The sequence below is a fragment of the Thalia democratica genome, chromosome 2 (genome assembly GCF_965202585.1).
Source record: "Thalia democratica chromosome 2, ktThaDemo2.hap1.1, whole genome shotgun sequence".
Taxonomy (NCBI): Eukaryota; Metazoa; Chordata; class Thaliacea; order Salpida; family Salpidae; genus Thalia; species Thalia democratica.
In genome coordinates, this window is record NC_139166.1 from 47,258,431 (window position 1) to 47,271,096 (window position 12,666).

The window sequence follows — 12,666 nt, forward strand, 5'->3', positions numbered from 1 at the left end:
CGAATATTTTGTTTTAGATACGATTTACTTGTACAAGCTTCAGATGAAATTTTTAGCTCACGAACTTTAGTGAAGATATCTATTGTTAGAAGTACAGACCAATCACTAATGTAAGTTTTTATAAGTAAACAAAATTCAAGAAATTAAAGTAAGATTCAATTTTTACAGAAAGTTTAACGAAAGATTGAAAGTAGTATGCGGTTCGACAGGTCATATTGGATATGTCAATCCTACCGAAAACAAAACAAACAAAAAAGTTAGCACATAATAGTTTATAAGTAAGTAAGAATAATAATTTTGGTATTCAAACAGGTGTTCTACTCACTTATTGATGGAAATAGCATGTTTGCAATTAACAGCGAAACTTCTGAGTTGTTTACAAACCGAAAACTGTACTGTGAGTAAAACAATTATAAAAATAAGAAAACTATAAAACTTTTTTTAATGATTTTTTCTACGATTTTTTATGTATTTTAATTCATTTTTGGCTGCTTTATTTTGTAAATTTTTATATAACTATCAATACAGTAGAATAGGATGTCAAATTGAACTTACAAATACACTTATAAAAGCTCGTAAGTAATTTGTTACAAAAAAAAAACAGTATAAAGTATATTAAATGTAATAGTATATATAAAAATACTTTGTCTATACCAAACTGTTTTTTTAGATGTCATAATTTTTAAAAGCTTACTGCCTAAAAACAATAATCATATAAAGTCATAGATTTATAAACTTCATACAATTTAGAAAGAAAAAAAAAAGTTTTAAAATGTAGGCAAATTTTTTTTTAAATAAGAATGAATTAAGAACTATAATTTAAAGTAAAGGTGAAACTTTATAGGCTGAACTATTCTGACAAGCAATTTGTTGATATACGTTATTGATTTATTGTTATATTAAGAAATATTCGTTATTCTAAGATTAAATCAGAAAAAAACTACGACAATATAACTATAAAATGACCTAATTATACTTTTTTTAGATAATAAACTACATGGTAGAATTTTAAAGAAAACTTAAAAAACAAAAGAGTTTCTAGTATGTTATATAATCTTTTAATATGTAACTATAGATCAATTAAAGTTAACGTACTTTGACTAATTTCAAATATAAAACAACTAGCTAAACAATATATATTAAAACTCAATCTAAGTTTTTTTAACTAAAAAGTTTAATGTTTTTTAAAGGTTTACCAAACACGTTGAAGAAAAGTATGATTTACAATTTAACGGTAAACGCTTTTCTCACTGACAAAAAGTTTTCAAGTTTAGCAAAACTTGGTGTTGAAGCTGTACCTTTAAACATAGAACAACCTGTTATTTTAAAGTCATCTAAACTAAAGAATATTGCACTTGACAATAGTGCTACAAGCAACACTGTTGTAAGTTTCAACAAATTTTATATTTATATTTTAAAATTTATTAAAAATTATTGGTAACAACTTTCTTGAAAGTTTATATAATTTGAAAAAACGATTATCATTTCTTAACTCAAAAATTCTTAATAACACTTGTGTTTATTTTATAATTTCTACAAAAAAAAAACGTTTAAATGATAGTTTTGTTACACTTATTCTGATACACTATATAAAAATAAAAGTAGATTGAAGTTTATTAGTAATTATAAACAAAAAATATAGAATAAAAATATTAAGAAATAAGTTTAATATTTTCAATTTTTAAACTAACTGTGTAACGTTTATACTCCTAAAAAACATTTTATCTAGCTATAACTATTTTTTTTCCCTGTTTTGTTTCTAAAATCTTTTTTAAATTTTTGTAGAATTATTCAAATTTTTTTCAAAGTATATAAGGTATAATTTTTGCCAATATATTTTTGATATAAAGTGAAGAAATATACATAAATATAGTTCTAAAATGTACTTATATAGCTAAGCCTAAGAAATCATTATATTTATAAAGAGGTATAATCTCAAAAAAAAAAAACTTAACTGACGAAAATTATTTGTAACTGTTGTACAGCTTTTATTTTAGTATTTTCTTTCTAGGTATACAAGATAGAAGCGTTTGACCCCGAAAACACTTCACTTTCTTATTTCATTGCTGGCAAGCTTGAAAACTTCTTCAAGGTAAACAAGACATCAGGTGAAATCTTGACTGCAACTAATATACAGCCATTTGCTGTTGGTACTCAGTTTTCGATCAAAGTTAACGTGTTAGATAGTGGAGTACCTTCTTTGAAAACTGAGACGAACGTAAATTTTGAGGTTGCGGGAGAAAATAACTATTCGTAAGATATTTAATGTTCATAATTGCTACTGTATAATGTAGAAAATATACTTAACTTTAATAAGTTTTATTGTAACTAGTATAATCTCTGACTCTAATAAACTATTTAGCAAATATTCGGTAAAAAAGATTTACAATTGTAGTATAATTTAATTGCTTTAATCATCTAAGTACGAATTTAATTACTATAAAACATATTAAAAAAAAAAAAAAAACTAATCATAGTTTTACAGAAAAAACGATAGGAAAACGAAAACTAGTTTTTTTTTACAGTTGAATAACTAATTAAAACGTTTTTTTAACATTATTTACAAACTCTTATATAATAAAGTTAAACTTGCTCAGTAAAGAGTAATAAATAATAAATAAATAATATCTTTCAAAAAAATAATCTAAAAAAGCATGTATTTTTAGTTTATACCTGTCTTTTCAAACATTGAATTTTTTTTTTAAAACTTCATATTTATCTTTAGACCAAAGTTCATAAAAAGTATTTACACGGTCAATTTAAAAGAAAATTTAGCGAAGTACTCATACGTTACTAAAGTATTAGCATTCGACAAAGATTCTGGTGTAAATGGTCAGGTTAGAGTCTTTTAAAGTTCCATTTCACGTTGTTTTTCTAAACTACCAATATTTAGAACTTGATATAGATTATCTTTAATTTATAAAACTTTAGGTTTACTACAAAATGATGAGCGATAACATACCATTTGAAGTTAATGAGCTGAATGGCGTGATTCTTACCAAAGAGATTATTGATCGAGAGTTTCTATCTTTATACAAATTCAACGTCACAGGTGTAAAACTTGAACAAAACTGCTAAGTATAGTAATAATAATATAAATTTTTTTTTTTATGAATAGTGACAAACAACGAATACTTTTTTGTTTAAATTCACACAAAAAAAACCTTTAGGTAAAAACTCTTTCTTAATGTTTTCAAATACTTAGCATATAATATAGCATACTTGTTTTAAGATTAAAGTCTATACAAACTTAAGTTTTTAGCTATTGAAGTTTAGATTTTATCTAACAAGAAAAAGTACTTCTTTTAACACTGTAGAAACTTTAGTTTTTATATATAAACTTGCATCAGGAATTTATAACATTGTTAAAAGTTTATAGAATTTCTCTACAATAGCAAACAACATTTTTGCAGCGTATGACCGCGGTGTGTCACCAAAGAGCAGCACTACTACGATTGTAGTAAACATAAAAGACGTTAATGACAACAAACCGTTGTTTAACTCCTCATCCTTTGACATTTATGTACCTGAAAACGCTGGATCTTTATACGATATCGGAAGGTTTGTTTAAGTATAGAAGTAGAAAATATTATTTTTAGTACGCAAAAAGTCTTTTCTGTGGAGAACTTTAGAAGGTTTTCTATAATTTTTAGTCGGTTATATAATTTGAATATTTGAAAACAATTTCTTTTTTCAAATAATATTTTAAATACTTCGTAGAAAAAAAAATAGAAGAAATAATTAAATTAAAATTTTGTTAAAAGCTTCTTAATTTATCTAATCTAAACAAGATGGTTATCTAGTATATATCACTAAGTAAGCACAATAAAATTTGTACCAAAAAACATTTTTGATTTTTATCAAATTGTTTGTAATTTTTTATTGATTCATTGACAAATTTTAAATTCCATGTAAATTTTTTAGTAATAGATTTTAAAGCAAAAAACTAGTTAATAAACTAAACTGGACTCAAAATTTAGTATACTTGTATAAGTTTGTAAATACTTTATCGGAAACTATAACTCTTCAATGCAGGTAAGTTTTCAAAATAAAAATGTAAATCGACGAACAGATACAATAAATAAAAATGTTTTTTTCAAAATAGAATTGAAATTCATATTTTTGTGTAACTGTATAAGAACTGGTATTTTTATATGTTTAATTGATTTAAACTTATACTCTTAAGCTGTTTAAATTGTGAAAGTTACTTTATTTTAAACTTATATAGTTTATTTTCGTACAGGTCATTTTCTTATCAAAAAATTTCCCATAATATTTTTTTAATAAACTTTAAAGTATATTTATAAATATTTTTTGCTGTTTTTACTCATTCAATGTTAAAGTGATAAAATTTTAAACGAAATTAAAAAAAAAACTACTTTTACGGTATAAAGCTGCTTAACTTTTCTCAGAAATTTTTATTTTTTTAATTTGATTATAAAGTCTCTGAGGTTTTTTATTTTTGATTGACAAAAATAAAGTGAACTGTTATACTTACTTATGTTACTGTTTATTCTTAAGTTAAGTTAAACAATAATAGTAAATTAAAACAGGATAACATCAATCGATGCAGATCAAGACCAAAATGCAGTTACCGAGTACAAAGTGTTCCCATCTAATACTTTCACCATATCAAACTTGCAAGGAGTTATCCGTCTAATACCCGGAAAAGAATTAGACTTTGAAAAAGAAAAACTGCAAATGTTTCAGGTAAAAACAATTAAGTACGCTAACTAATTTTACTTTTTTTGCTATTTTTAATACCAATTTAGTAATTTATTGCACTTTCTCAAAATGTTTAGCCTTAGTTTTAATTATTGAAAACAACCTATTTAAAAACTAGCTGTAAAACTATTAAAATTGTTAAGTTATGTAAGCTGCAAGCATTTATAAATTAGATGAGACTTTAAAAATAGCCCACATTTTCTATTCATTAAGCTCTATACAGAATTTTTTTTATTAAAAAAAAAATATTTACCAAACTATTTATCTGTTTAACCCGTAAGTAGTTTCCTATTTTTTATTATAGATACTAGCAACTAACGAAGGTAATAAAAAACTTAAAACACAATGCAAAGTTGTAGTTCATGTATTGGACATAAACGAGTATAAGCCTACATTTGTATCTCCAAAAATCACAACCTTTAACATTTCACAAAAAATGAAAGGTTTCTTTAATGTGTTTTAATTTATATTTAGTTTTTACCCTAATTTTTTTTAACTTTGAAAATATACAATTTTTTATTTTAAACTACTAAATTTTTGTTTCATTTGAGCTTTTTTCAAAGAAACTTCGTTATCAACAATAAAAGCGTATGACAGGGATGAAGGACAATTCGGTAAAATTATTTATTATTTATTTGATGATTCAAAAAATCAAGAACATGAAAACTTTGCTCTGATTAAAGGTAGTTTTTTATTGGTCATTATTGCATTATAAAGGTTTAAGGTTTTTTTTTTTTTTTTTAAGATGAAATTCATTCGAAGAACAAGGAACTATCTAAAGGAAGTTACGAAGTTCTTTTACTAGCAAAAAATCCTGGTGAAGTAACTACTGAGGCTCAAATTTCAACGTTGAATATCGCAATAAACGTTTTAGATGAAAACTGTTTGTCACAACCTTGTCAAAATGGTGGTAGTTGTTTATCTAATGGTAAAGATCGTGTTCAATGTGAATGTACAAAAGGTAATGACTACTCTTTTTTGATAAAAACAAGATGAAAAATAGTATGTTTTTTTTTTAACTTTGATGCTGTACACTATATTTTTATATTTGAAAGTTTTAAAAAACGTGTTATTTGAAATATCGTTGTAAACTAAAAAAAAATATTTATAAAAACTATAGTGTAAAATTAATCTAGAATTCAGAGGAAAATATTGTGAGAATAAAGTAGATTTTTGTACATCTGAACCGTGTTTAAATGGAGGAAGTTGTATAAAAGAAAATGCCAAATTTAACTATTGTAAATGTCTTCCAATGTATAGCGGAAAATTTTGTGAGATCTACTATAACAAATGCTTAGATGAAACTTGTTTAAATAATGGAGTATGCTCTTGTTAGTATTTGTAAAATAGCTGTTTTAATTTTTTGACAAACATATTATATTTTGCTTTAATAAGCTTAATAACTAATTGCTAATAACAAAATTTTACACTTTAACAAAAATAGAATTACACTTAACATTATTAAATAGTCCATTTTTGTTCTAATTATCTATTTTAGTTTTTATGATTAGTTTGATTAGTTTTATATTGATTGCTTCTTTAGTTTACTCGTATTTTGTTTGATTAATTAATTTTTGTGAGTATTTGTTTTGTTTTGACAAGGAAATAAGTTAAATTTTGAAAGCATTGCTCAATAAACCGTTTAAATGAAAAAAAAATGTTATTAGCAATTAATTGGTACATAAAATCATGTAAACACCTTTCGCTATATTCTGCTTAATAACTAAGTATATGATGGTTTTTTAATATTTGAAAAGAGCCTTATAGATTGACATTTCCTTTTGTTTGTTTAAACACTTGATAACTTTTAAACAAACTAAGACTATAAACAACGCAATCTGACGTTTACTTGATGCTTGTATACATTTTAATTTATTTTCTGCTTTATACTGCAACTATAGTTAAAATTTTATTATATTTCAAAATTAAGTTATGCTCCGATAATTGTACTTAGAGTCATGAATTAAAAAATGATTTAAAAAACCTTTTTTTCATAACCTTTAAGTCAAAAGTTAAATATAACTTTACAAATTAAAAATATTCTATATAAATTCAACTGAAACATTTTAGTAGCTTTACTAGTATTTTTCCTAAGTTTTAAAAACTAAATTTAAAAGACTCTCTATACTTAGAAAAAAATATTAAGCTACATTTTAGTCCTGGTATTTTAAAAACTCTACATTTTTATCAAAAATCTTAAATTTTATAAACAACATTTAAAATTTTAATTAGAAAAAATATTTTTAACTAAATTTGTAAAATTGTTTAAACTAAACTTTTTACATTATTTAAGATAATAGAAACCAGTCAAAATGCTCTTGTAACTTTGGGAATTTAGGAAAATATTGCCAAACCGATACATTTGGATTTGTTTGGAACTCATTTGTAAAACTAAATGAGTTTTATCAAAGAACAGCATCAATTTCTTTCGAGTTTTCCACTGGTTTGTAATTAACAATACTCTAAAAAATATATTTACTTGTTATCACTATGCAAGAACTAAACTACTAACTTAATAAAACAGTATCAGAAAATGCATTGCTGTTACACAATCTTGGAAAAGATGAAGGTTTTATGTCATTAGAAATTGTGAACAGAGTGCCAATACTTTTTTATGGAACAAGCGAATTAAGGTTCAGGCGGATGTATAATTCGTACTAGCTAAGTTCTTCTTTTTTATAATCTGTTTTTATTTATCATCAAGAACAAAATTTCTTGAACATTGTAATATTGAAATTTAAATTAGCTTTTTTTATTGAGTTTATGATTAAAAAAGATATGATAAAAAAAGTTTACAATTTTGTACTAGCATGAAAAAAAAAACATCTAAAAATATAATAAATAAGTAATAAAACATCTGTGCATTACTAACAAACTTAAAAAACTTTTTTTTCTACAGCACAAGCTCATTAAAGTTGAACGATTCTGTAAACAGAGATACTTGGAAAAGTTTACATCTGCAGATAAAAAAAGATCGTCTAGTTTTATCTTCTGGATCAAAAAGAAACTATAAATTTGGAAATTTTTCAGTCTTATGCAAATTACTACGTCAAAATTCAATTGTTGTTGGAAGTTTGAGCTCATTGAGACTAAACACAAAAGTTACCCATAAAGTAATAATTAACTTGCTTGTATATACAATAAAGTTACTGAAACTTCTAAAAATACTAAAAATACTATAAAAAGTAATAGTCTAGTGTTTAAATATTTAGGTAAATAAAAACAGTTAGCTATTTTTAAACATTTATAATTATTTTTAACAGTTTTCGTCGGCGTTTTTTACTGGTTGTATCAGAAATTTCATAATAAATTCTAAATTGATATCTTTAAAATCTTACTACGATGTCGTTAACGCGAGTAACATATCAAATGGATGCCGGCGACTAGAAAAAAGTAAAATAAAGTGTACAAGTGACAAATCGTGTGGGATAAGCGGGAAGTGCGAAGACCTTTGGACTGAAACACGTTGTAAATGTCCATTGGGCAAAACCGGGCCTAACTGTGAGTCAGAACGGGTAGGAACACAAATTTCTTCTTTCAACAAAACACATCTTTCTATGAAAGGTTATATTTTTCAGACTGGTTCTACTTTTACCGGAACTGGCTGGATCTCATTTTTATTTACTGAAATGCACCAAAGAAAAATACATTTTCAGCAACATAATACACCAGTTTTAACTGTTTCAAAACAAAAACGGTCAAATTTTAAAGAGTGTAAGTTTGTTTGTGTGTTTTTTAATTTGAAAATATCTTAATAAAATAGTTTGAAACACCTATTTTAAGTTTTTTTAGAAACTGAAAGCTTTTTTTTTTTTTTGCAATTATTATAACAGTTAAAGTATAACTTAAAACATAGTATCATCTTTGACGATTAGCTTTCAAACGCGAAAAGTTACTGCTGAAATTATCAGAGTTGCATCAAATGAAACAGATTTTCTCGTTGTAAAAGTAAGTTAAATTAACAACTATATTTTGGAAAATATTTTAAGAGTTTTTCAATGTAAAAAATGTGTTCAAACTTACAGATTTTTAAATAAATTCTAAGAAAAAGTAGGCTTTTCTGTTTGAAATTTGGGATAATAACTACTAATTTTCACGGAATACTTTTAAAGTTTTCTAAGTTAGATAGCTCAGTATTTGACTAGAAAATGTATTCGAAAAAGCTTTTAAGACGAAAAAGTGTTCACTTTATTTAAGTAAAAAAGATATAGACTTTTTACCTCCTACGATGAAGAATCTGAAAAAAAAAACTTTTTTGTTTGTTTGCATTTTAGACTGATTAATAATAAGTATGAAAACAAAACACTACTTTACTTATGAATGTTTAACTTATAACACTCTAGGTTTCAGATGGAAGACTATTTATAGAAAACTCAGACTCAGAAGCATATTTAGTTGACAAAATTTTTAACTCTACTTTATCAGCTAGTTTCAATTACAAACTTGAAATTAAGCTACTAGATTTTGGTCGAGCTCATGTTTTTCTAAACGATTTGTTTCAATTTCAATTTATTTTATCAAAAAGATTGCGAAGCTTCACAGATTCAACTCAAATTACGGTTAGTTCGATAGTTGATCAAAGACCAGGGCTGGACGGCCTTTTAGTTGTCTTCGGGCCGATTTTTGTAAAAAAAATATTTAGGCCACATATCAAAAATAAGTTCAGTAATGAATATAAATTTACTACTTTAAACCATAATAAGATAAAACATGCAAAAAATTAAATCAAATGTAGAAAGTAAGTATTAAATCACGAACCTAGTTGTAAGTTATACCATTAATTTTCTATATCATTGTGTTAGAAAAATATGTTATCAGCTCAGAAGTACATCGTGAGTCACAAATATTTGTTTTGTGGGCTACAGTTTTCCGACCCCTGTTTTAGACGAAATAATACTACATCATTTATTTAAGGCTTTAAAAAAAGTTTCAAACTCTATTTGATAATCTTAATGAAAAGATTATTTATTTTTATTATAAAGAAGTAAAAGTTAATTAAACAATTAGATTGTATAGTTTTTAAGTATAATATTTATACTAATATTTTATAGAAATGTTGTTGTCTATTCTATTTAATATTTTTGTTAAGGTTTACCGTTTGCATAAAATTTATTACTGTAGAGAAAAAAAAATTCAATCATCACTTTTTATTGAGTAAAATTTTACAAATATATCGGTTATTAAAAGTATGATCTGTTGAAAGCTTTAAACAGCTACTAGTTAAATATATTTCTTGTTTATCTGTTTGCAAAACAATTGAATAAATACTTAATAGTTCCTAATAACTACAACATTTCAAAACAAACTAGGAGGTAAGAGTCGGTGGTGATAAAGACAACAAGTCAGCTTTATTTAAAGGATGTATAAGATACATAGTGATAGACGAAGAGACTGTTCCATTATCAAAGTATGACTCAAGTCTTGTGTTTAAAGTCAGCAAAGAGAAAAGTTTCAACCAACAAGAAATAAAAAACTCGATTTGCTCGGCGAGCTGTGGTGAAAAATCGTGCAAAAGCGGCTTTGATTGTATTTATATTGAGAAATTAGGGTAGGCATTAAATGTATTTATTATGCAGTAATAAAAAAAACATTATCAAAGTTAACTTTAGTATAAAAAAAAGCATTTATACCTCTTAAATAAAACAAAACTATAAAAGTTTTAATGACTAAGTAAGCATTAAAGGTTTGGCTGTCAATGCAAAGAAAATCGTTGCAAAATACCAAGTTCAAAATGCATCCAAAACAGCAACTTAACAAACTCAAATGATTACACCTGCTTGTGCAGAAACGAATTCGGAGTTTACTCAGACGAAATGTGCAAAACAATTATAGCATCTAGCTCAAGTATTTTTTATTTATTACGGTTTTAATGTCTATATAATTAAAAAACTAGAAAACTGTAAAGTATATTTTTTTACATAACTTAAACATCCTCTTTTTTAGCCACTAGCAACACGATAACTATCATAGTTGTCGTAATAATAGTTATTTTGCTTTTCTTCGCGTACTTGCTTTACAATTATAGACGAAAGAAGATAACTTTGCAAGAAATAAAAAAAAATAAAACATTCAAGTCATCTAAAGAGACTCATTTTGAGCAGAAAGAGTGCACAAAAGAAGATAGTGACAACAAGGAAATCTTTCAACTTGCTAGTGAGAAAAAATAATTCATAAAATTTAAAAATTCCATAACCTTTATTAAATACAAACAAGCATGATGTTTAAACTATCATTATTTATCACTGGTGCATTTTAAATTAAATTTACAAAGCTAAAGTATATATTTGAAAACTTTGCTTTTGCTTTATTTAATATTTTACTGCTACATTAATTTTATACTAGCTTTACAGGTACTATAGCTAAGTAAATTAAGCACTAAGATTTAAAACCTAAAAACTAAAAGTTCGTATACAAGCTCAAATAATATCAAAAAATAAAGAAGGTGAAATTTAGCCAGTAGCTTAAAACTAAGGTCAACAAAAAATAATAAAATTTAAACAATTAACTAATACCGACACCTTTTTTTACTGATATAGTAATTATTTTTTGTAAATTTAAAGCTTAAGTATAAATTAGGATATTTATAAAACAAATTAAAACTTAAAAAAAGTTTCAAATAATAGGAAAACAAAATTTTTCAAAAACATATATGAAGAAAAGTTAAAATTTATAAACATATAAAAGAAAATTATTTAATCTTTAAAATAGCTATTTTTACGTGAAGTGCACTTATTTTTATCAGATTTACCTAAAACTATTGATGGAGTTTTGATATCAAATGAAAGTAGCAAAAACATCGACCACTCAGTTATCGTAAACAAAAAACTACCACGTCCAGATATTATTTCGAATACCGATTGTATTAAAGTTACAGAACAAAAAGATTCTGTTATTAAAACCGACAAAAAAATATACGATTTTATGGAAAAACCCTTAAAGGCTAACAAAGTAATAAATTTCGCTTGATTTTTAGTTTTATAGTTTTTCAATATCATTTTTAAGGTATACAAACGCTGATAATGCAGTTTTCATTTCTACCGAAAAAAATAGAAAATATAGTTCAATAGTTTTATTTTTTAGTGTAAATAAAAATGTAATGTATTTGTATTTATCAGTGAATATTACTAAAGAGTATTTTATCTTAACTGAAACATATTAAAATTTACTTAAAAAAAAAAAATTTATAATTTTCCTTAAAAATAAATTACAAAATTTACAATTGATAAAAACTGATAAAAGATTTATAACAAAAGATAAAAATATTAAGTAATAACAGTTTTATTATCATTGTTTAAAATAATAATTTCAAAAATTAGGGTGCTTTTAAGTGGTTTAAAATAACAAGAAAAGTTTTAACTATGAAATATATTTAAGTCAAGTAGCTATTAATAATATACATGTTTGTGATACTAACAATAATAGTCTTAAATAAAACTAGATTATTTTAAAATAGTCCACGATTAATAAAACAGACACATTTTCAATAACAGTAAAAAGGAAATTAATTTTGAAAACTTTTTTATGTAGTTTTTACCTGGAAATTTTAATTTCTTAGCATTACTTTTTAGTTTTTTTTACCACATTATAGTTTTTTAATACTTTAAAATTCTTTTAAAAAACGTTAAAATGGAAACAAGTAAAAATTACTTCAGCTGCACGAAGAAAACTCTAAAGTATACGATGAAGTTCAAAACTTGAATCAGCTTAGAATGAGTTCTGTTGTGATGGACGACAATCCTAAAGTACTAACCTTTGAAAGTTCAGAAATATTACAACAAAATGACGACTCCTTAAGGTGTTCTAGCGACTCATACAGCTGTACAAAGATGAGTTGTTACGATAACCACAAACCCGCAGTCGGAGGAAATTTTTCAAAACAAGTTTTGTATGCTCCTTCTGTAGAAATAAATGAAGTTTGTTGTTAAGATGCTTAGAAAAACA

General features: G+C 24.7%; 1 protein-coding gene across 1 annotated transcript in view; it reads left to right on the plus strand.

Moving 5' to 3' along the window:
• The window catches only part of LOC145828624 (protocadherin Fat 4-like), a 33,780-nt gene that overhangs the window by 18,950 nt on the left and 2,164 nt on the right, over positions 1 to 12,666 (plus strand). The window contains exons 29-53 of the mRNA XM_082936380.1: positions 18 to 110; positions 169 to 256; positions 313 to 397; positions 1,191 to 1,384; positions 2,012 to 2,253; positions 2,726 to 2,837; positions 2,932 to 3,052; positions 3,414 to 3,561; positions 4,554 to 4,710; positions 5,030 to 5,168; positions 5,289 to 5,408; positions 5,471 to 5,686; positions 5,862 to 6,056; positions 7,019 to 7,168; positions 7,250 to 7,358; positions 7,625 to 7,838; positions 7,989 to 8,240; positions 8,304 to 8,439; positions 8,582 to 8,673; positions 9,069 to 9,284; positions 10,035 to 10,273; positions 10,409 to 10,569; positions 10,669 to 10,878; positions 11,468 to 11,673; positions 12,378 to 12,638. Coding sequence (XP_082792506.1) covers positions 18 to 110; positions 169 to 256; positions 313 to 397; positions 1,191 to 1,384; positions 2,012 to 2,253; positions 2,726 to 2,837; positions 2,932 to 3,052; positions 3,414 to 3,561; positions 4,554 to 4,710; positions 5,030 to 5,168; positions 5,289 to 5,408; positions 5,471 to 5,686; positions 5,862 to 6,056; positions 7,019 to 7,168; positions 7,250 to 7,358; positions 7,625 to 7,838; positions 7,989 to 8,240; positions 8,304 to 8,439; positions 8,582 to 8,673; positions 9,069 to 9,284; positions 10,035 to 10,273; positions 10,409 to 10,569; positions 10,669 to 10,878; positions 11,468 to 11,673; positions 12,378 to 12,638 — 4,156 coding nt within the window. The remainder of the gene's footprint in view (positions 1 to 17; positions 111 to 168; positions 257 to 312; positions 398 to 1,190; positions 1,385 to 2,011; positions 2,254 to 2,725; positions 2,838 to 2,931; positions 3,053 to 3,413; positions 3,562 to 4,553; positions 4,711 to 5,029; positions 5,169 to 5,288; positions 5,409 to 5,470; positions 5,687 to 5,861; positions 6,057 to 7,018; positions 7,169 to 7,249; positions 7,359 to 7,624; positions 7,839 to 7,988; positions 8,241 to 8,303; positions 8,440 to 8,581; positions 8,674 to 9,068; positions 9,285 to 10,034; positions 10,274 to 10,408; positions 10,570 to 10,668; positions 10,879 to 11,467; positions 11,674 to 12,377; positions 12,639 to 12,666) is intronic.